At 37.2% G+C, this 25605-nt stretch overlaps 1 protein-coding gene across 14 annotated transcripts in view; it reads right to left on the bottom strand.

Moving 5' to 3' along the window:
• Positions 1-133: 133 nt before the first annotated feature.
• Positions 134-25605, bottom strand: part of CEP70 (centrosomal protein 70) — an 86381-nt gene continuing 60909 nt past the window's right edge. For 12 of the 14 annotated variants that reach the window (XM_059889020.1, XM_059889025.1, XM_059889014.1 and 9 more), the window contains 8 exons: positions 22229-22334; positions 13091-13261; positions 11010-11156; positions 10678-10846; positions 10210-10324; positions 8858-8937; positions 4940-7008; positions 134-677 (listed from right to left, as the gene is read on the bottom strand). In XM_059889020.1, coding sequence (XP_059745003.1) covers positions 6947-7008; positions 8858-8937; positions 10210-10324; positions 10678-10846; positions 11010-11156; positions 13091-13261; positions 22229-22334 — 850 coding nt within the window. In that variant the 3' untranslated portion in view covers positions 134-677; positions 4940-6946. Of the gene's footprint in view, positions 678-4939; positions 8009-8857; positions 8938-10209; positions 10325-10677; positions 10847-11009; positions 11157-13090; positions 13262-22228; positions 22335-25605 lie in introns of all 14 variants that reach the window. The other 2 variants (XM_059889031.1, XM_059889028.1) reach the window with 2 other exon arrangements.

The raw sequence follows: 25605 nt of genomic DNA, 5'->3' as shown, positions 1-25605 counted from the left end.
TTGAAGATCCAACATTATAGATTCTGATTTTCCCCACTGATCCTATGTTTAATGAAAGTTCAATAAAAATCTCAATATGTAGTGTGTGTGTCTGTGTGTATAATTTAATAATCAGACTCAGTACACATGGAAATACAAAGGGTGGGATACCAAAATTTATTTTAAAGTTAAAATAATGAAGACAGTGGGATACTAGTGAGGGGGAGATAAATGGACCAAAAGAATAGAAGAGAGTCCAGTAACAGACCCATTCACAGATATTCAATATATGACAGAAGTAAACACTACAAGCAGAGGGGAAATAATAGATTTTTCAATAAACAGTGCTGAAACAACTGGGTATCCATGACAGAAAAGGTAATAATCCTTTACTTATACCACATTAAAAAAAAAAAAAACCTCCAGGTATATTAGACTAAGTGTGAAAGGCAAAACTATACAGCTGTAAGATAACACAGAAGAGTAACTTTACAGTTTGTGACTAGAGAAAGATTTCGTAAGACACTAAGAGAACTGACTATAAATCTCTACATCTTTAACTATATTCTCTATATTAAAATTAAGTTCTTCAGTTCATGAAAAGGGTAGCCTATCCCTTCTCCCATGGATCTTCCTAACTCAGGAATTGAACCGGGGCCTCCTGCTTTGCAGGATTCTTGACTGCCGAGGAAAGAATCCTAGAGGAAAATGGAAAGTGGAAACAGAATGGAAGAAGGCATTCACAACATGTGTAAACCATCAAATGGTTCATGTCTAGAATATGTAAATAACTCTTACAAATCAATAGGAAGATAGACTGTCCAACAGAAAAAAACACCAAAACACATATAAGCACTTCAAAAATAAACTACAAACTAAAAAAAACAAAGGAAAAGATGTTTAACTTCATTAGTAATCAGGAAAATAAACATTAAAGTCACATTAAGAGCTCTACATATTATCCTGGCAAAAAAAAAAAAAAAATTGACTTACCAAAAGTTGGTCAAATATGGAAAACTGGGGATGCTTCATACATTAATGGTGGGAATATAAATTGGTACAACTACTCTGGAAACAGTTTGGCATTTTCTTCTAAAGTTAAAATACATATGATCTATCAAAGTCAAACACTATACAAACCCAGAGAATCCATTCACATCATTAGATGTGTTTTCTGCTGCTGCTGCTGCTGCTAAGTCACTTCAGTTGTGTCCAACTCTGTGCGACCCCAGACGGCAGCCCACCAGGCTCCCCCATCCCTGGGATTCTCTAGGCAAGAACACTGGAATGGGTTGCCATTTCCTTCTCCAATGCATGAAAGTGAAAAGTGAAAGTGAAGTCGCTCAATCGTGTCCGACTCCTAGCAACCCCATGGACTGCAGCCTACCAGGCTCCTGCGTCCATGGATTTTCCAGGCAAGAGTACTGGAGTGGGTTGCCATTGCCTTCTCCGGTGTTTTCCTCTAGGACCCAGCAATTTTGCCTCTTAGATTCTAGAAAACCTGCACACAAGTGAACAAGAATACATGTACAAGAATGTTCACAGCAGTAGCTCACAATAGCCAAGAACTGGAAGCAACCCAAATGCCAATCCCTAGAACAACAAACAAATGGATTATGGAACATTCATAGAAGAATACTAGACACCAATGAAAACAAATGACCTGGACCTACATAAAACAATATAGATGAATAGTACAAACATGATGTTGAACAAAAGAATTAAGAAGAACATACAGCATGATCCTATTTTTATAAAGCTCAAAACTGGCAAAACTCAACTATCTTGGTTTAGGCATACACACAAAACTGGCAAAACTATTTAAAAAAAAAAAAAGAAAAAACAAGTAAATGATTAACAGAAGCCAAGCTAATGATTATCTCTTTGGGGAAGACACATATGGTGTGTGGGGAAGGCCTTTTGGAGTGCTGGTGATGTTCTATTTTTTGGATGTTGCATGAGTGTTCACTTTATAATCATTTATTATACTTGAAATTTATGGTTTTTAAACCATACTTAGCATATGTGTTGAATTTTATAACATATAAAAAGAGATTAGTAAAATAAGAAGAAAAAAAGGAAAAGAATATCCAGCAACTATTAACTAAAAGGACAAAACTACATTCAAGGTAAAAGCATGTATAGCAATGAAGAGATATTAATCAAGAAGATATTATTGACTATGAATTTATAAGTACTTATAAAACAGGCCATAAGTACTTTTTAAAGTACTTATGAAAAAACAAAATTTGATAAATTCAGGGATTTCAGAATTTTCCATAAACCAAGTAGACAAAAAAAAATGATAGGAATGAAGTTGATTTAAACAGTATATTAATAACACTACATATATATTAGAGATTAGACTTTTTAAAGCACATGTGGAATATGTGGAAATTCATCACAATAAAGTCATAAAGAAAATCTCAATGAATTCCAAAGATCCAATACCAAAAGACCATGTTCTCTGACTACAGTACCATGCAACTTAAAAAAAAAAAAAAAGACAACATAAGAAACATTACATGTTTTCAGACACTTTACTTTTAACCAGGATGAGCAGAAAGCAAATTTACACTTCCACCTGTATCAATCAAACAAAAATAGGACAGTTTTCAAGTCAATGAATATCAGGTATATGTCCATATGAAGACCTGAACACTACTACGAAATTTGTAGCAGTCAAAAACTGGAAATAACCTAAATTTCCATCAACAGATGAATGGATAGACAAATTGTGGTATCTTTATACAATGGAATACTACACAGCAATAAAGAAGAATGGACAGTTAATAAATGCAACAACATGCAAAAAAATCACAAATTAATTATGCTGAGTGGAAGAAGCCAGACAAAATGAGAACATATGGTATGATTCCATTTATATAAAATCCTGTCACATGTAAACTAGTCTATAGTGATGGAAAGCAGATCAGCTATTGCCTAGAGATAGGAATAGGGAGGGGTCATGAAGGGCAAAGAAATAACTCTTGGAACAATAGGTATATTATTTTGATGGTTTCACAGATGTATATGTATATCAGGATTTATCAAATTGTAACAGTGACAGATTTTATTTTCTTGGGCTCTAAAATCACTCCAGCCATGAAATTAAAAGACACTTGCTCCTTGGAAGAAAAGCTATGACTAACCTAGACAGCATATTAAAAAGCAGAAATATTGCTTTGCTGACAAAGGTCCGTCTAGTCAAAGCTATGTTTTTTCCAGTAGTTATGTATGGATGTGAGTTGGACTATAAAGAAGGTTGAGCACTAAAGAATTGATACTTTTGAACTGTCATGTTGGAGAAGACTCCTGACAGTCCCTTGGACTGCAAGGAGATCAAACCAGTCAATCCTGAAGGAAATCAACTCTGAATATTCACTGAAGGATTAATGCTGAAGCTGAACCTCCAATACTTTGGCCATCTGATGTGAAGAGCTGACTTATTGGAAAAGACCCTGATGCTGCAAAAGATTGAAGGCAGGAGGAGAAGAGGACAACAGAGGATAAGATGGTTGGATGGCATCACTAACTCAATGGACATGAATCTGCGCAAACTCTGGAAGACAGTGAAGGACAGGGAAGCCTGGCATGCTACAGTCCATGAGGTCACAAAGAGTCAGACATGACTGAGTGACTGAACAACAACAATACTTTATGCACAATTTATTATATGTCAATTATACATCCATAAAATGGTAAAAAATCAAGAGCCAAGCAATGGTTGCAGTACTTATATTTTAAATAATTACAACTGGATAAAAGTAGAACTGCCAGGATAAAAGTAGATCAGATAGAGAGGGCCTAATATTCTTCCTAGTAGTGGCACCATCCCTCTCAGTGGCCCTCAGAAAAACACCTTGGCCTTTGAGGAAGAGTTTTAAAACTCCTGTTTTAAACTAAGAGTTAACCACAGGCTCTCTTGAACTAGCTGACAAAATTCAGACAAAGTAATTTTTAAATTATACTTCTTATATGCAAATCAAAACTACAGTCAGGTACCACCTCACACCAGTCAGAATGGCCATCATTAAAAAGTCTACAAATAACAAATGCTGGAGAGGATGTGGAGAAAAGGGAACTCCCTACACTGTTGGTGGGAATGTAAACTGCTGCAGCTGCTATGGAAAATAGCATAGGGATTCCTTAAAAAACTAAGATTAGAGTTGCCATATGATCCAGCAAGTCCACTCCTGGGCATATACATATAGAGAAAATGATAATTCAAAATGATACATGCATCCCAATGTTCATACTATTTATAATTTAGATATATTATAAATAAATAGATTTATATTATAATAAATTTATTCATTTATTTATTTAAATATAAATAAATAACTATTTATCTATATTCAGCACTATTTATAATAGCCAAGACATGGAAGCAACCTAAATGCCCACCAACAGAGGAACACATAGAGATGTGGTACATATATACAATGGAATATTGCTCAGCCATAAAAAAGAATTAAATAATGCCATTTGTAGCAACATGGAGAGACCTAGAGACTATCATACTAAGTGAAGTAAGTCAGAAAAATAAAGACAAATACCATATGACATCACTTGTATGTGAACTCTAAAATATGACATAAATAACTTACTTATGAAACAGACTTACAGATACAGAAAACAAACTCATGGTTACCAGAGGGAAAAGGGAGTAGGGAAAGGATAAACTAAGAGTTTGGGATTAGCAGATACAAACTACTATATATAAAACAGATACACAAGGTCCTACTGTATAGCACAGAAACTATATTTGGTGTCCTATAGTAAATCATAACGGAAAAGAATATGAAAAAGAATGTGTGTATACACATACACACACACACACATAAAACTGAATCATTCTGCTATACCAGAAACTAACACAACTGTAAATCAACTATTGTAATTGTAAATTACATAAACTTTTACAATAAAATAAACTATTATAATTGTAAACACTCACGTCCAACTCTTTGCAACCCCATGAATTGTAGTCTTCCAGGCTTCTTTGTCCTGGTGGATTCTCCAGGCAAGAATACTGGAGTGGGTTGCCATGCCCTCCTCCAGGGAATCCTCCCAATCCAGAGATCAAACCCAGGTCTCCCACACTGCAGGCAGATTCTTTACCATCTGAGCTACCAGGGAAGCCCATAATAAACCATAATGGGAAAGAACATGAAAAAGAAAATGTGATACACACACACACACACACAAAACTGAATCATTTTACACCAGAAATTAACACAATTGTAAATCAACTATGCTGCAATTAAAAAAATTATATTTCTTCCTTTCAAAAGTCACTGGATTTCCAAACTGGCTCACAACAATTTCTTGGAGTAATCTAATTAACTAAGAGCATTTATACTACTGAATATCCAAATACTTTTTCTACTCAACCCTCAAAGACACAAGTTCTTTCACAAATTGCGGGCTAGTGTTAAGAAATGTAATTGCAGGCAAACAAAGAATTTTAAATCTAAAAAAACCTAAGATATTACCTTAACTTCTAATCTCTATGGTCACCACACTAAGGATCTAGGTGCTTATATTTTGACATTTATTCTCTGCATTCCACTATGCTGCTTCCTGGAAGTCTTTACAATATTCTATATGACAATGAACAAGAATAGCTGAGAAGTTATAAAAGTCGGGGTAGGGAGTAAGGGAGCAGCAGCAACCCAAAGTGACCTGTACTCACAGATGTGAAGCAGAACAGTTATCCTTTAAGAAAATCAGAATGAATAACAGAGAATATGTAGAAAGTGGCAAGAAAGCTACTCTTACAAAAAATGCAGCAAGGGTGAACCAGTTGCCCAAGGAAGCCTCAGACTAGTAAGAGAATATGACTCATTATGAGGAATACAAATAAGTCACTGAGAACACTTACATTTGGAGATTTTTTTTTTAATTTTATTTTATTTTTAAATTTTACATAATTGTATTAGTTTTGCCAAATATCAAAATGAATGGATAAGAAAGCTGTGGTACATATACACAATGGAGTATTACTCAGCCATGAAAAAGAATACATTTGAATCAGTTCTAATGAGGTGGATGAAACTGGAGCCTATTATACAGAGTGAAGTAAGCCAAAAGGAAAAACATAAATACAGTATACTAACGCATATATATGGAATTTAGAAAGATGGTAACAATAACCCTGTGTACGAGACAGCAAAAGAGACACTGATATATAGAACAGTCTTATGGACTCTGTGGGAGAGGGAGAGGGTGGGAAGATTTGGGAGAATGACATTGAAACATGTAAAATATCATTTGGAGATTCTTTACAAAATTTTATTTAAGATTTCATGCCCTTATAAAAGGTACATCACATGAAGATAGTAAAAAAGACACTTTTTTAAAGGAGAGACTTAGACCTACTCATCTATTGTACCTCATAATTCTTTTCTACCCTCATAGGAAAATTTTTTTTCCTTCTTCCTTTTGTTCCTTCTGCTCTGAAAGTACAAGTGTCATGAGGGATATCTTAATAGAATGTGCCATTTCCTTGCCAGGAAAGCAATAGCTTCCTGCTGGCTGGACTAAAGACAGACATTTAAAAAAAAAAAAAAAAAAAAGACAGACATTGACATTCCTTGTTCCTAGAACCAAAAAGGTCAGTAAACTCTGAACTTAAATGCAACCTTTCTAGTACTTGCATTATCTCTCCCTGAGTTTCTCTCTTATTCACACACTGTACTTTAAAACAATCTTAAATTTCAAGTACTCAAGAACTGCTTAAGAATTATTCAAGGATCTAAAGTTAATTAATTAAACTTAGCAATTGTTTTCTATAAAAGAATCTCAAAGTCAATAAAAACTATACAGATGGAGGCCTCAATAGAAAGAAGGGGGTAAATTTTGAGGTAAATACATTTTATAACCCATGTCTCAGAGTAAGATCAATCCTACAAAATACTTAGGATGTTAAGAATGCAATTTACACAGTAAAAATGATTTGTTTTCAGTATGAAAGTATTTTTAATTTCCTTACTGCAGGTACAATGGCATCCAAGTCATCAATTTCTGTAACAGAAAAACAATAGTAAAACAGTAGCTTCATCTAGTGTTAGGCTCAGATGAAATGATAACTCTGGGCAAAGGCAAACCTCAAACACAAAGGCAACATCACTAGTGCTTTCAAGCACATGAAATTTTTCTCTAAAAGTGTATCACTGATTCACAGGACATTTGTTTGTAAAAGCTACCTACAAAAGCATCTTCTGACTCTGATATTAATCTCATTAGCAGTGTGCTCTTAACAACAGATACTACTCACCATATTTATAACATTATGTTACTGCCTCTTTCTAATATATGGGTGAGCTTACATGGTGAAATCCCTAGGAGAGGCCCTTTCTCTTTCCTGGGCCTCCATCTAAGGACTTAGGGATCTCTTCTGTAGGTGGATTCTTTATCACTAAGCCACCTTGCATCTAGTAATAATAAAAATAGTCATGTTTGCCAAAACAGATTTAATTTCTGAAATGTTAATATTTACTCCAGAATTTCAACTGTGACTGAACAGCACATGAACAATGTATATTGAAGCAAATGGTCCCACATGAACCATGTTGAGTATTATATCTGAGAAGAAGTTTCTATACAAGGATTATGAGATAAGTGTTAATAGCACACCTAGTAAAATGTTTGTTAATGACAAGAAACACTGTTAATCGCTATCTCAAAGCAAGTAAAATCATATTACAGGAAACAAAGCTCTTTGAGATACAAGGCAATAAATACATTTCTACATTTTCATATCTCAAGTTAAACTTTCAAATTATGTCTTCCCTTGCCATGATCTTTTCAAATATATGAGCATGAATAAAGTACATTCACTGTCTCCGTTGCTTCCAGTCTACATAAAATTGGCCACAAAATTTATGTTCAACTAGGCTATATACTCCAGTCAGATATGCCTTTCATTTACTCATCTTCTTACCAAATTTTAACTTACTCATTGCTTTATCTTCTGCCAAACCTTATCTCCTCTTCTAATTTAATTTCCTATGTCAGAGTCATTCTTTAAAAAACAAAACAAAAACTTTCAACTTCAAATGAGCTACACAGAAAAAAATTCATTAATCATAGTGAATTAATGAAGTAAATAAATCATTGTAACATTTTTAAAAAGTGATTTTGTTTTGTTGGGTTTAGGGAATCTTTCCTAGCCAGTGGACCACCAGGAATTCCCTAAAAAGTGTTCTTAATGGTAAGATTAATTATTTTTATAGCCATAATCATAATCATAATATTTTTATAGCCATAAATCACACTTAAAGTAAAAGATGTGGGTTTTTATTTTGGCTATGATTCCTAATTACATTTTTTTTCCCTTAAAGCCCTCAATCTGACCAAGAGTGTAAATGTATCTCTTCCCTTCCACAAACTTATAAATTCATCTCCTTTCTACAGATGTTTACGTTGTATTATTTTTCATCATCTGAGGAAATTAAATTTTAAGAAAAGAGTAGGTAGGAACTATCTTTTTTTAAAAAAAGAAAAGAAGAGGAGGAGGAGGAAGAAGAAAAATTAAAAACACACCTATCAAGATCATAAATTCTACAGACATTTCTCATTAGCCAATGACAGTCAGGGTTGGAGTGGGCCTAGCCAGAATAATGTCATTTCTCATTTTAAAGTCCTAAAACAAAGGTTCAGCTCCTTAAAGAATATGTCCTTCTCTGTTCTGTAGATTAACCCCAACCAACTTTAACTGCAAGTCAGAAGTTTGTTTTCACTACTACTAGTGGTTTCCAGACACTTTCTACCACTCTAGGTAAAAATACTAATACAGTGACTAAACACTCTTTCCTCAAACCCAATGATAGCCTAAGACTCAATATTTAACCACCTCCGACAAAAATCTTACCTAAGATTTTGAGTAGATCATTAGTAAATGCCTGAAATGCTGGGAAAAATTCCTCATGTTCTTCCAATTTGTGGATAATGCTTAAAAAAAAAAAAGCACAATTTATACTGAATTTCTGACTTAGGATTCTTACATCTGAATGGACATAGAACATTTCAAAACAGAAAGAAACTGTCCTGCTAATTTAAATACAAATTTAATGATTATTTACTGCAATCTTTCCTTCTGAGCTTTTTGTTCACCTAGTAATACTTTTCTAAAACAAAAAAAAATCTACTAGCAGTATAATCATCTGTTCTAAGGTTAAATTTATCTAACATTTCTAACATGGGAACTTTCCATTTAGCTTGAGGAGTCTTAAGAGACCATGTTTTCCAAAAATAATTGATTTTCATATCCTGTATTATATTAAACATTAAGAATAAGTATCAGTAATCTGTAAAACTGGGAGGGAGAAAAATACCAATAGTGAGACATACGTTCCTTTTAAAATCATCAAGTATCAGAAACCTCAAGTGTCAGATTAGGTTAGGGTTCCTCTTGGAAAACTTGCAGAACATATGGAACATATACTTTCCTTATGTTGCAGTATAAAATCTGAGGGAGGAGGGAGGAAGAATACAGCTATAATGTTTTAACATTAAAAAAAAAAAATTAGGTTTTATGTTGGAGATGCCTAGCTTTAAAAAAGAAATCCTTAATATCTTATCTGGAGAAGGCAATGGCAACCCACTCCAGTACTCTTGCCTGGAGAACCCCATGGACGGAGGAGCCTGGTAGGCTGCGGTCCATGGGGTCTCTAAGAGTAGGACACGACTGAGCGACTTCACTTTCACTTTTCACTTTCATGCATTGGAAAAGGAAATGGCAACCCACTCCAGTGTTCTTGCCTGAAGAATCCCAGGGACGGGGGAGCCTGGTGGGCTGCCGTCTATGGGGTCGCACGGAGTCGGACACGACTGACGTGACTTAGCAGTAGCAGCAGCAATATCTTATCAAATAATGCACATACTCTTAGTGATTATTCAGTGATCTATGGTAATCTACTAAAAATTGGACTTACTTATATATTCTGAATTAACATGAAGTTGCTGACAAAGTTTGATTTTCTCTAATTATAATTTCCCTTGGGAATAAGCTTATAGCAAAAATGCTAGAGTCCTGACTCAGACCCCAGAATCTACTTTTATCTTGAAAATATTTGATATTCTCTCCATCCCTAAGGTGTGAGATTATTTTTAAAAATGCTATTCCAAACAGGAAAGGTAAATAACTTATGAAGTTTTGAAAATCTTTAATTTTACCACTCCAAACATTCTGGACAATACTTTGCAACCTTTTTAAAATAATACCTTTGAAGGTCTTCAGGTCCTAATACCTGCATAATCTTTTCATTCACATCTTCATTAATCAGCCTACACAATTTTCCAACTGTGCTCACCAGCACACACAATGAGGATGAACTATCTGCAAAAGAGAAATAAAAGGAGAATATTTTAAGGGAATTTTCAAAATCATTAAATCAAATGCTATGTTTCTGTTACCCTCAATTTTTTACCTACTTTTTGTTCATTTATTAATGGGGCCTCCCTGATGGCTCAGACAGTAAAGAATCGGCCTGCAATGCAGAAGACCCAGGTTCAATCCCTGAGTCGGGAAGATCCCCTGGAGAAGGGAATGGCTACCCACTCCAGTATTCTTGCCTGGAGGATTCCATAGACAGAGGAGCCTGGTGGGTTATAGTCCATGGGATCACAAAGAGTCAGATTTATTAATAATCATTATTAAGTGGGAGGCCAAAAATGAAAATGAGTCATTACCTAGTTCTAAGAGTTCTTGGAGGTTTCTCACAGCATTGTTCAATTCTCCAAGCCTAGTATAAACTTCATTCATTCGAGGATAGACTCCAGTTAAAGAAGGAACATCAAATAATTTTTGGAAGTGAGAAACAATAGCTCGCAAAATGTGGAAGTCTGGCATATTGCTGTCCTGCCCAAAAGAGAGGAAGAAAAATAAAGTTCACATCTTAAAATTATTCCGAATCTTTAATAAAAACTTTAAAAAGAGAAAGAGTTATAGTAGAATATCTGTATCCATATCATTAATTTCACATTAAAATGTGAATATCTATGTAAGTACTGGGTAGTATTACCTTTGCCTTATTTTCAACTTCTTCTAACATGGTATCCACTATAAACAACAGATCTTCAACTCTGACACCTTCATTTTCATCCTGCTTCTTTAAATTATGCCAAGGCACCAGTTCTGTAGACAGTATTTTCAAGGACTTATATAAATCCTTCATAACAAAACAAATAATATGCTATTATGCAGTTTTTTAAGTTTTCATAATCATGTTAATAAAATATAATTATCCAAGCAGATGTAATACAAATATTAATCATCAGTATTTTTTAAAAAATACCATTACCTGTTTAGAAAGAGCCTGTTAAATTCATTTTCTTCAGGCCTTACAAAAAACATTATACATATACTGATTATCTGGAATCTGGATGTTTAAAGTAATTGTATGTTATTTATTAGTAATGTATGCTATTATTCAAGTAATTATTTTGAATTATCGATGAATAAAAAATAAGCTTGTCATTTCTATTTTGCCCTTGATTTTTTAAATAACAGATTTATTGAGATGTAATTCACATACCATAAAATTCATCCTCTTTAAGTGTGTAATTCAGTAGTCTTATTTACAGAGATGTGCAATCATCACAATTATCTTAATTCTAGAATATTTTCATCATGCCAAAAAGAAACCCTTATTCCCTATTTTCTCTCGCTCCCAGGCTTTGGGTAACCACTAATCTTATTTTCTTTTTCTATAGATTTGCCTATACTATACTAATGAGCATTTCATTAAAAAACAGAATCATACAATATGTGACTTTTTGCAACAGGTTTCTTTCATTTAGGATATTTTCAAGATTCATCCATGTATGTAGCTCCAAGAAAAAATTTAATTCGAAAAGATGCCTAAAAAGTAATTCTACTTAATTTTCATGACAGTCTACTTGTTTTCCTGGCCTAAATATGTTGTCCTAATCTATTTAAAACTGTGCACAAGGAGCTGGGATCCTGTAAGTTTAGAAGTCTAAGGCTGGTCAATCAATAAACAAATATTTACTGGGCATCAACTATGTGCATAGCACAGTGCTTGGTGCTTGGCCCTTTAAAACATCAATGTCATGCAAAAGAAATGTAATGTGTGTCACAGTTATATTATCTAGTAGCTATGTTAAAAAAGTAAAAAGAAATAGGTGACAATTTAAATATATTTAACCCAATATATCCAAAATAGTATCAACAGATCATCTATTTTAATTATCTTTTAATCATCTCCATACTATTTCTACTAAATCTGGTGTGTAATTTTATACTTGCAGCACATTTCAGTTGCGACTATCATATTGCAAGTGATCAAAATCTACATGTAGGTGAGTGGTTAATGTATTAGACAATGCAACTCTAGAATACAGAAGGAAACACAGGAAGTTCTTATTTTTCTCAACTTCTTATTTTAGTCCTCCACTTATTTAACACTCACTAATTAACACCTAGATGCGGGAGACCTGGGTTCGATCCCTGGGTTGGGAAGATGCCCTGGAGGAAGGCATGCAACCCACTCTAGTACTCTTGTCTAGAGAATCCCCATGGACAGAGGAGCCTGGTGGGCTACAGACCATGGGGTTGCAGAGTTGGACACGACTGAGTGACTAAGCACAAGCACAATTAACACCTAGACCTCACATATTAGTATTGTTAACCTTTCATTTGGTAAGACAGAGAAGGCAATGGCACCCCACTCCAGTACTCTTGCCTAGAGAATCCCAGGGACGGGGGAGCCTGGTGGGCTGCCCTCTATCGGGTCGCACAGAGTTGGACACGACTGAAGTGACTTAGCAGCAGCAGCAGCATTTGGTAAGAAAGAGGAAGAGTATAACATTTTGATAGTTTTTTTAAAATTAGCAATTCAAGGCAACACATTCAGTGTCAAATAAATGTACTAAACAATTAGTATCACCAGAATTTGAAAAAGTCAGGAAATCACAACACAATGACACTTTCATTAACCAACATTTCATCAGTAAGGTACAATTATAAAGAAAATAACTATGGTAAAAGCACACTAAATATAAAACTTTGAGAATAAAAGTATATAAAGCCCACAGACTCTGATACATTTTCAAAGCATGTAAAAAGTATTCAACCACATACCTTTAAGGAAGCCAGTTGATCTGCCCACATCTCTATTATAGGAACAAGATGCTCAAATCCACAATCCTGAACAAGATCTCTATTAAAATGTTGGGCTGTTCCTTTGCTCTGTTTATATATTATTACTGGAGCTCTTGGATTGTGAATAATTGAATTGATGCTACTCAATACCTTTAAAAAAACATGGCATTTTTAGTTGAAAAGTTTATCACAGTCCTATCAGAGTGATCTATGTTAGAGTGCTTATGTATCAATGCAACATCATTTTCTGAGTTAGAGATTCATTGGACAGGAATCACCAAGACAAGTATCTTTCAAAGGGCTGTACAGAATGAGTGAAAAATAACTGTTTTCTTCTTTCCCCATAGAAAGCTACAGGTCTTCTGAGAATTTGGTTTCTGATGTTTATTTACAAGTTGTTGTTGTTTGGCTTAGAACGTACATTTCAATGTTTTAATTCTATTACATTTAAACTCTACTTTGAATACCATTTTAATGGAAAAAATAATTCCCCTTCATTAAATTACTAATGAGCACAGGAATACAGTCTTTATTCTCCCTCTCCCTCACACCAAAAATTAAGAAGGGCAGCAGAACAGGGAGAGCAGGGAGCTGATCTCCACAAGGTCATAGCACAACCCCATTCCATGAGGGTGATGGTGAACCAAGGAGGATTACATATATGGCTAGCAGTGTGTATCCATACCTTACAGATTGTTTGCAAAAATTACTGCAATTTTTGTCTTTGTGCTCTTGTCTTTGCAATATGACACTGCAGGTTCTCCCATCAAGAAGTAGAGTCTATTTTCTACTCCATGAATCTAGGGGCAACCTTGGGCCTTGCTCTGGCAGACAGAAAAGGAAATAATGGTGTGCCAGTTTGGAGCCCAAGACTCAAGGGGCCTTGATTATTTCTGCTCTCTCCTATTGAGCTCTTCTGCCCTGTGGAAGTGAAGTTGCTCAGTCGTGTGTGACTCTTTGCAACCCCATAGACTGTAGCCTAACAGGTTCCTCCATCTGTGGAATTTTCCAGGCAAGAGTACTGGAGTGGGTTGCCATTTCCACCTCCAGGGGATCTTCCTGACCTGGGGATCAAACCCAGGTCTCCCACATTGCAGGCAGACGCTTTACCCTCTGAGCTACCAGGGAAGCCCCTTGGACAGAGGAGCATGGCAGGCTACAGTCCATGGGGTAGCAAAGAGTTGGACACTACTGAGCGACTAAGATGATGATGATGATGATGCCCTGTGGAAGAGCCCAAGCTAAATGGTGAATGATAAAAGACACATGACCCAGTCAACCCAATCACCCTGATATCCATTCAACTCCAGAGCCACCTAGCTGACTTGTATCTGATAGCAGGTGCATGAAGGAGCCCAGCTGAGAACTGCTCAGCTGTTCAAGCACAGTAATACTAAAAGGGTTGTTATTTTAAGTCATTAAGTTTTAGGAGGGTTGCTTACACAGCAAAAATAAAAAGACAAAGACAAAGATGGACTAGAATAAGGAGAGGAAGCAGCAACAAGAGAAGTTTGCCGTTTTACTTTATGGTAGGTAAGAATATACCCTGTGACCAAGGATACTTTGGAAGACAGTCAAGCTTTGCTTTCATGGAAAAAAAAGTACATATAGCTGGAGGCCTTTAAGGGAGTGTCAGTTGAACAAGAGAAGAAGGATTCATAAGAGGTCAGTTGGAGAAAAAGACACACACACACATTCTATGATAGAGAAAAAGGGGCAGTATTTGGTCATCAGCCACACAAAGGGCACCAGTGCTAGATTACGCCAGCACCAGTCAAGAAAGATTCTACTCTTGCTTTCTATTCTCACTCAACATCCACCCTCACTGCCAACGTGGAAGAAGCCAGATACAGCAGAGGACTAGGAGAGAAGAGGAGCAATTCAATAATGAAACAGATCACAATCCCTTGCCACACTGCTTATTTGGAGAAGTACAGGGCAGGCACAAAATAAAGTAAGCATAAAGCAGAAATTTTGAACTGGATGAGAGACAGAAATTTTGAACTGGATGAGAGACTGAAATTTTGATGGAGATTTAAATAACTTTTTCTCCCAATTTTTCATCAAGAAATTTTTGATGAAATTTCCTTAAATGAAAATAAAGAGACTATGAACAATAAATACTATTTATATAGTCAGGGTTCACCAGAAACAGAATGAACAGGATGTGTACTTTTGTGTGCATATGTACGTGTGTTTATTAATTATAAAGAACTGATTCACTCTATTATAGGAGCTGATAAATCCTGAGATCTACAGTTAGCAATGCTGGAGACCCAGAAGAGCCCATGAAACAGTTTCAGTCTGAATTCCCACAGGCTTGAGACCCAGGAAGAGCCAATGTTTCAGTTCAACATTTGAAGGCAGAAAAAAAAAAAAAAAAATTGATGTCTCAGCTCAAAGGCAGTCAGGCAGGCAGAAAGTTCCCTCTTCCTTTTTGTTCCCTCAGCCTTTGTTCTACTCAGGCCTTCAACTGATTTGATGAGACTCACCCACTGTAGAGAAGGCAATCCACTTTGTCCCAGTCTACCATTTCAAATGTTAATTTCACCCAGAAACACCCTATAGACATACCTAGGACAATATCTGACCAGATTATCTGGGCACCCTCTAGCCTAGTCAAGTTGACACATAAAATTAACCATCACAAGTTCACCCCTTGTCAATTTGACACCCATACACTTTGCTTTAGGCACTCAGTCATGTCTAACTCTTTGAGACTCCATAGACTGTTGCCCACCAGGTTCCTGTGTTCATGGAATTCTCCACGCAAGAATACTGCAGTGGGTAGCCATTCCCTTCTCCAGGGTATCTTCCCAACCCAGGGATTGAACCCGGTCTCCCACATCACTGGCAGATTCTTTTACCATCTGAGCCACCAGGTTTGTCTTGAAGTGAACTGAAAGTTGCTCAGTCGTGTCCGACTCTTTGCGACTGTATAGTCCATGGAATTCTCCAGGCCAGAATACTTGAGTGGGTAGTCTTTCCCTTCTCCAGGGGATCTTCCCAACCCAGAGATTGAACCCAGGTCTCCCACATTGCAGGCAGATTCTTTACCAGCAGCTGAGCCACAAAGAAGCTCAAGAAAACTTGAGTGGGTAGCCTATCCCTTCTCCAGTGGATCTTCCCGACCCAGGAATCAAACCAGGGTCTCCTGCATTGCAGGTGGATTCTTTACCAGCTGAGCTATCAGGTTTGCCTCGAACCATACTTAATCTCCAAATACACACAATAACAAACAAGATCATTGACTACCTAACATGATACAACTATGCTGTATACACTGTATATCAAAGATGCACTAAAACCCCTTTGCCAGAAAAGGAGGTGAAGTCCTAAAGTGATGATTACTCTTTCCTTGATGTGTTTTCTAAACCCAGCTTGTACATTTGGAAGTTGTCAGTTCACGTACTGCTGAAGCCTAGCTTGAAGGATTTTGAGCATAACCTGATTAGCATGGGAAGTGAGTGCAATTGTCCGGTGGTTTGAACATTCTTTAGGACTGCCCTTCTTGGTAACCAGGATGAAGACTGACCTTTTCTAGTCCTGTGGCCACTGCTGAGTTTTCCGAATTTGCTGACATTTTGAGTGCAACACTTTAATAGCATCATCATTTAGGATTTTAAATAGCTCTGGTGGAACACCATCACCTCCACTAGCTTTACTGGCAGCAGTGCTTCCTAAGGTCCACTTGACTTCACACTCCAGGATGTCTGGCTCTGAGTGAGTGACCACACCATCATGATTATCTGGGTCATAAAGATCTTTTTTGTAAAGTTCTTCTGTGTATTCTTGCATTGCTTTTGCTTCTATTAGGTCTTTATTGTTTCTATCCTTTATTGTGCCCATCTGTCCATGAAATGTTCCTGTGATATCTCCAATTTTCTTGAAGAGATCTCTAGTCTTTCCCCTTCTGTCATTTTCTTCTATTTCTCTGTATTGTTCATTGATATCCTGATAACTTGATATCCTGTAATTTAAAAACAATGATATAGGACTTCTCTGGTGGTGCAGTGGTTAAGAATCCACCTGCCAATGCAGGGGACACAGGTTCAATTCCTGGTCCAGGAAGATTCCTAATGCCATGGTGCAACTAAGTCCATGTGCCACAACTACTGAGCCTGTGCTCTGGAACCTGTGTGGTGCAACTACTGAAGCCCTCACACCTAGAGCCTGTGCTCCACAACAAGAGAAGCCACCACAACGAGAAGCCCATTTATCACAACTAGAGAGTAGCCCCCCAACTCACTGCAACTAGAGAAAGCATGGGCGCATCAACAAAGACACAGCACAGTAAAAAAATAAATACGTAACAATTAAAAAAACTATGATATAAAATTCAGTTCAGTTCAGTCACTTAGTCATGTCCGACTCTTTGCCACCCCATGGACTGCAGCAAGCACGCTAGGCTTCCCTGTCCATCACCAACTCCCAGAGTTTACTCAAACTCATGTCCATCGAGTTGGTGATGCCATCCAACCATCTCATCCTCTACTGTCCCCTTCTCCTCCTGCTTTCAGTCTTCCCCAGAATCAGGATCTCTTCAAATGAGTCAGTTCTTCACATCAGGTGGCCAAAGTATTGGAGTTTCAGCTTCAGTGTCAGTCCTTCCAATGAATATTCAGGACTGATTTCCTTTAGGATTGACTGGTTGGATCTCCTAGCAGTTTAAGGGACTTTCAAGAGTCTTCTCCAACACCACAGTTCAAAAGCATCAGTTCTTCGGCACTCAGCTTTCTTTATACTCCAACGCTCACATCCATACATGACTATCAGAAAAACCATACCTTTGACTAGCTGGATCTTTGTCGGCAAAGTAATGTCTCTACTTTTTAATATACTATCTATATTGGTCATAGCTTTTCTTCCAAGGAACATGTGTCTTTTAATTTCATGGCTGCAGTCACTATCTGCAGTGATTTTGGAGCCCAAGAAAATAAAGGCTGCCACTGTTTCCCCATGAAGTGATGGGACTGGATACCATGATCTTAGTTTTCTGAATGTTGAGCTTTAAGCCAACTTTTTCACTCTCCTCTTTCACTTTCATCAAGAGGCTCTTTAGTTCTTCGCTTTTTAGTTCTTCCTGGACCAGGAATTGAACCTGTGTCCCCTGCATTGGCAGGTGGATTCTTAACCACTGCACCACCAGGGAAATCCTATATCATTGTTTTTAAAGTAAGTGTGGTGTCATCTGCGTATCTGAGGTTATTGATATTTCTCCCACAATCTTGATTCCAGCTTGTGCTTCATCCAGTCCAGCATTTCACATGATGTACTCTGCATATAAGTTAAATAAGCAGGGTGACAATATACAGCCTTAACGTACTCCTTTTCCTATTTGGAACCAGTCTGTTGTTCCATGTCCAGTTCTAACTGTTGCTTCTTGACCTGCATACAGGTTTCTCAGGAGGCAGGTCAGGTGGTCTAGTATTTCCATCTCTTAAAGAATTTTTCAATTTGTTGTGATCCACACAGTCAAAGGCTTTCGCATAGTCAATAAAGCAGTAGTAGATGTTTTTCTGGAACTCTCTTGCTTTTGATGATCCAACAGATGTTGGCAATTTGATCTCTGGTTCCTCTGCCTTTTCTAAATCCAGCTTGAACATCTGGAAGTTCATGGTTCATGTATTGCTGAAGCCTGGCTTGGAGAATTTTGAGCATTACTTTGCTAGCACGTGAGAAGAGTGCAATTGTGCAGTAGTTTGAGCATTCTTTGGCATTGCCTTTCTTTGGGATTGGAATGAAAACTGACCTTTCCCAGTTCTGCGGCCACTGCTGAGTTTTCCAAATTTGCTGGATACTCAAATATGACATAAAATCATTATGTAAGAGAAAAAGAGCAAGAAAAAAAAAAAACCTTTGCCATGTGTGTATTTACAAATATATACACAGAAAAACATAAATATATACATACACACATAAATATATGAACATATTCATAACAAAAGAAGGAAGCAATACACATGACAATTATAATCCTCACTTCTGTTGTCATCATATGGTCACAGCTGGTATTTATCACTACTTTCTTCCATTACCTATTATTTATTACATCTGCCTTCAACAAGCACCTCAGATGCTCCTGGTTCTTTACTTGCTGGTGTAATTCAAATCTTCATTTCTGAAGGGTCTGGACCAGGCTGTTGGAGTTTTCCACTGACCTTTATAACAAGGCACGGCAACACCTAGAGATGCCCTAAGGGAGCTCTTGTATTCTAGACACACTCTTCCTTTCCTTCCTTGTGGTGCAGTAGTACACTGCTCATCGTTCTGCCCAGTGGGAGGATTTCCCTTCACTACTTTCCTTCAGGGATGCCCCAGATAGGAGCTGTAGTGCTGTAGCTGTGTACTTTAATGTGGTGCCTACATATCATGCAAAGCCATCTGCAAACCAGGCCTAAGTCTCTTGTGTTGACTGATCATAAGGAACTCCCCTTGAAGCCATAGGTGTAGGCAGGGAGAGAGAAAGTGGTGCAGCAAGAATGGGAAACCATGGGCATTTGGGCCACTTCTTCATGTAATTTATTGTGCCTTTAGGGTCTGCTCAGGCCCAATTTCATATGCACCACCTTCATTCAATGATGGAGTGCTGCTGTGCTCACCCAACTTTATGGCTGGTGGGTCAAATAACACGCAGTTCATGATGGGTATTTCAGATTACATGGTAGGTTGGTTGCCCACTGTTAAGTCTTCAGTCTCTACTCAGACCCGGTAAAAGGCCAAGAGCTATTTCTTAAGAGGAAAGTAGTTATTTGCAAAGGATGACAGGATTTTTTTCTCCAAAGCTCTAAGGATCTGACTTGCGACTCACCTACAGGGGCCACCAAGGGCTGCAAGCAGCACTGCTGTCTGCCAGGACAGTCTAAGCCACCATGGACCTCCAGGGTCCTGTGGCCCAAATGGCAGAGCAGCTCACACAGCAGCCTGGACCAATGCAGAGCCTTCTCTTGTTCTGAGCCACACTCAAAACAAGCACCTTTTCAGATCACTCAGTAAATGGGGTGGGAAGAACACATCACAGGAGGAATATGCTACCTCCAAAATGCAGAGACACACTGGGTGCTGTGCCACATTTTTGGTTGTTAGAGGGGCCCAAGGAACAACTTATCCTTTACCTTAGACACGATATTTTGACATGCCCACACCACTTGAGCCCTAGAAGTTTCACTACGGTAGAAAGTTCCTGCATTTTTGTTAGATTTATTTCCCATCCTTTAACACGCAAATACCAATAATTTGCTACGTCTTGCTCGGTAGGTCTAATCAGCATACTGTCATCAATGTAATGGGCCAGTGTAATATCTTATAGAAAGGAAAGTGATCAAGATCCCCGTGAACTAAATTATAACATAGGGGTTGATATACCCTGAGGTATATAAACATGGAGGGCTGATATATCCCCAAGGCATAACAGTGAAGGTATATTATTGGCTTTGACAGTTTAAGCAAACCACAGAGAAAAAAGATTTTCTCCTCTCACTCATAAGTATTCTCAGACAAATCCAGAATAATGTTTGACCAAACATGAGGACACCCTGTGGCCCAGTCGCAAATACCCATATAAACTGAGATTTAATAATTGTTAACATTTTGCCATATTTTCTCAGCTTGGTGTTCTGTGATTACCTAGATGGGTGGGGTGGCGGCGGGGGGTGGTGGTGGTAGGAGGGCGGTCCAAGAGGGAAGGGATGTATGTATATATATAGCTGATTCCTTTCATTGTACAGCAGAAAGTAATGCAACATTGGGAAACAATTATACTACAAAAAAAACCCCACAGTTTTCACAAAGGTGCCTGGACATAATATCAACACAGAGATGGACAAAGAACCAGCAACAATTAATTAAAAATGTAATGGAAAAGGGGCTCCAATTAATAATAGCAATAAAAGTTGTAAGATAACTAGATAACCTAGGAAATAGAACAAAAAATATGCAAGAGCTAAACTTAAAAAGATACAAAACTTTATTAAAAGGTACAAAGGAAGACCCAAATAAAATTAGAGACATATTTCTGAGATGATTCAAAACTATAAATGTGTTATTTTTCCAAATATTAATCTAAAAAGATAATTCAATCTCAGCTCGTCTCAGTGGGATCTGTTTTTGAGTTGACATTGCTCATATAGAACAAATGTGCTAAAAATATATTCAAGAAAAAAATTTAAAAGAATACCCCAAAGGTATCAAAGCTGACTATAAAACTACAGAAATTAGTATAGAAATGAGACACTACAGAGTCTACAAATAAATCTATGCATCTAAGGGAATATGGTAAACATTTCAATTTCAATAAAGTAGAGAAAGAATGGTCTACAAGAAACTGCAAACTCAAATGCTTGTAGAAGCCGAGGAAGAGCACAAATAAGTGAAGCAAGGATGGCATGGGACTGTGGCTAACTGAGGAGCACACGGCCAGGCATGACAGGGGCAAGGCTGAATTCTGCACTGGTAACCACTATGCAGGAATTTGTTGCCAGATCCTTTGACTTTTTAAGAGAAACTAGAAATAAGGACTTAAATAATATCTCTTAATTAAAAAATCTAGTAATTAATTCAAAGTTAAAAAAGACCTGTAAGGGCCCAATAAAATATGAATGCAGGCCCAGCTCAGTCAGTAAACTACCAGGCTTAACTGCTCATTTGCTCAATAATAGATGGTCTATACATCAAGCAAGGTTGGATCACTATATTATACCACAAAGAAAATTAAGTTTCAGGTGGACAAAACATACAAATTTTAAAAAAGTATAACAAGGACCTTAAGAAGTAGATTTACTTATATAATAATAGTATCAACAACAGCAAAAACAAAAAGATAGAAAAGGAAACAAGAGAAATGGCTTAAGCAGGGAGAGTAAAGAAAAGGATTATGGTATCTATTAAAATCTTGTCAGGTTTTTGCTGCTCTACTTTGAACTAGGCCAAAGTCTCTTTTCAAGGGACAATTCTAAGTCAAGGTACCAACCTCTAGCAATTAGGTATGTCATGACAAGACAAAACACGCTAAGCACACGCAAATAAAGGATACAAGTATTCCTTACTAACTGATAATTTATCATACTGTGATTCTTAACCAAGGTTCCCTGTAAACACCAGTCTTTTTGTCAGCAATACCTGGAAGTATCTCTGGTCAATCAGAGCCTGCTGCTGGTTATCTTTGCTGGGCTCATCTTTTCCCTCTTTGTCCTCAGCTTTTTTTTGACTGATAATATTCTGTAATCTAAGGGGGAAAAAAAACCAAGAGAATACATACGTTTTACTAAACAGCGGATTAAGATGACAAAATAAGCCAATGATCCAGCTACCCTCCCGTTAACTCTGTCATTTTACATATGTGTATGTGCATGCATACACATGCATATAATCATATATACATTTTTAATTTAAGCTATATTGTCACCAGAAAACGAAAAGACCTTCTCAATAGATACAATATAGAAGGAATCCCTGAAAACAAAAGGAATCAGATTGATGAAGTTATAACCATTCCCCAACACTTACAAAGAACAGAATAGGAAAGAACTACAATAAAGGATGAAAACAACTTCCAAGGTGCTCCAAGTTTGATATTGTAATGGCATCAATAAACAGTGGGCAGGGCAAACAGTTTGGGCACTGCAACAGCAACAACTAGACAGCTTGGTCCTTCCTTCATATTCCACTGGTGCCAAAGAGAAGACAACAGTGAAACCTGCTAATCAAGAAGGCATGAAAACTCAGAGACCATTGTCCCAGGTGGCTACCAGAACTCTAGGGGAGTCTCTGTCCAACAACCTAAAAACATATGAGTGTATCCACTTAGAGATATCCAAATAGCTCTAAAAGTCAGGTGTAGTAGACATTTCTCCCCCACCACCTACCTTAGAAAAAAGTCCCTTATTAAACCCACTTCAAATTAAACATCTTAAATCTGAGTATGCCTATCAGTTTCCTGTGGAACTGTGACCTATTAAACTGATTCCATGACTCATTAATAAGCTTGAATTGCTGTTCGTAAAATATTTTCCTACTAAAAAACAATAGCTTTCCCACTGTTTTTTGCTTTGTGAACTAAATCTAATCTCCATGTGTTAGCATTTGAACTTCATGCTGTCAGTCCTAATCCAATATTCCTCCTGACTCCTTTCTTAATGTCATCTCTTATTACCATACTACAATTATCTCCTCCACTCACATGTATTCCCCTTGATATTCACTCAACTGTTTTTCTGTGCTCTCTGGAGGACATATGTCCAAAACAAAATAAACAGAATTAACTCTAGATAAAAAGTCAACCTCTTTCCTCTAATAGACACAAAGACCTCCCAATCTATTTTTCACTTGTTTTGTTGTTCACTTGCTCAGCTGTGTCTGATTCTTTGTGACCCCATGAACTGTAGCATGCCATGCTTCCCTGTCCTTCACAAGCTCCTGGAGTTTGCTCATACTCATGTCCAGTGAATTAGTGATGCCACCCTACCATCTCATCTTCTGCCATCCCCTTCTCCTCCTGCCTTCAATCTTTCCCAGCATTAGGGTCTTTTCTAATGAGTCGGCTCTTCATGTCAGCTGGCCAAAGTATTGGAGCTTCAGCTTCAGTCCTTCCAATAAATATTCAGGACTGATTTCCTTTAAGATTGACTGGTTGGATCTCCTTGCAGTCCAAGGGGCTCTCAAGAGTCTCCTCCAGCACCACAGTTCAAAAGCATCAATTTTTTGGCATTTAGCCTTCTTTATGGTCCAACTCTCACATCCATACTATTGGAAAAAGCATAGCTTTGACTGGACAGCCCTTTGTCAGCAAAGTGATGTCTCTGCTTTTTAATACATTGTCTAGGTTGGTCATAGCTTTTCTTCCAAGGAACAAGCATCTTAATTTCATGGTTGAAGTCACCATTGGCAGTGATTTTGGAGCCCAAGAAAATAAAATCTGTCACTGTTTCCATTTCTCCTCCATCTATTTGCCATGGAGTGATGGGACCGGATGCCATGATCTTCATGTTTTTAATGCTGGGTTTTAAGCCAGCTTTTTCACTCTCCTCTGTCATCTTCATCAAGAGGCTCTTAAGTTCCTCTTCACTTTTTGTCATTAGGGTAGTGTCATCTGCATACCTGAGGTTATTGATATTTCTCCTGGCAATCCTGATTCCAGCTTTAGCTTCATCCAGTCCAGCATTTCACATGATGTACTCTGCATATAAGTTATATAAGCAGGGTGACAATATACAGCCCTGACATATTCCTTTCCCAGTTTGGAACCAGTCTGTTTCATGTCCGCTTCTAACTGTTGTTTCTTGACCTGCCTATAGGTTTCTCCGGAGGCAGGTAAGGTGTGTATTCCACTCTCTTTAAGAATTTTCCACAGTTTGTTGTGATCCGTACAGTCAAAGGCTTTGGTATAGTCGATAAAGCAGAAGTATATGTTTTTCTGGAACTCTTCTGCTTTTTCAATAATCCAATGGATGTTGGCAATTTGATCTCCAGTTCCTCTGTCTTATCTAAATCCAGCTTGTTCATCTGGAAGTTCTCAGTTCACATACTGTTCAAGCCTAGCTTGAAGGATTTTGAGTATTACCTTGCTAGCATGTGAAATGAGCAGAGTTGTGCAGTAGTTTGAACATTCTTTGGCATTGCCCTTCTTTGGGATTGGAATGAAAACTGACCTTTTCCAGTCCTGTGGCCACTGCTGAGTTTTCCAAATTTGCTGGCATACTGAGTGCAGCACTTTCACAGCATCATCTTTTAAGATTCGAAATAACTCAGCTGGAATTCCATCCCCTCCACTTTCTTTGTTCGTAGTAATGCTTCCTAAGGCCCACTTGACTTCACACTCCAGGATGTTTGGCTGTAGGTGAGTAATCACACCACTGTGGTTATACAGATCATTAAGATCTTTTTTGTATAGTTTCCATTTGACTTCTCATCTCTTTACCATATTAATATACTTGACAGTTTTGCCTAAAAGCAGTGCCAAAAGCATACTGTCTAGAAAACAAAAGTAACATAGAAAAGCCAACAGTCTAGGAGGACTACAAGCAAACGGACATATCTGAATTTACATATTAACCTTGCATTCAGGTGAAAAAGTTTAACTTCTCAACAAAGTGTTTACAAGTGTGATTAACATTATACTATGGACATACAACATTTTAGCTGCCAGGACAATAACCTAAACATGTCATTGAATGTACTAGCTACAGTCACTCTGGGAAATGAAATGTGATTCAATTAACTAAGTAAATTAAGAGATACCCTTAATTTAATAACAATGACAACATATTTCGGAGCCTGGTGGTGATAATAATTAGTATTTATTGAGAACCTTCTCTCTGAAGGTACTCTTCGAAGCACTTCACATGTATTAATTAATATATTTAACCCTACTGTTTTTCTATATTTACAGAAGTTAAGGACTAGTAAAATCTAGGAACTTATGGGAAACTGACCTTTGGTTCAGCTAGTCTCACAGTACATATTTGCCATAGCATAATACTTCTGAAAACCTTTGTATT

This window comes from Bos taurus, chromosome 1 (genome assembly GCF_002263795.3).
Source record: "Bos taurus isolate L1 Dominette 01449 registration number 42190680 breed Hereford chromosome 1, ARS-UCD2.0, whole genome shotgun sequence".
In the NCBI taxonomy this organism is placed as follows: Eukaryota; Metazoa; Chordata; class Mammalia; order Artiodactyla; family Bovidae; genus Bos; species Bos taurus.
This window is presented reverse-complemented; position numbering and strand designations above follow the sequence as displayed.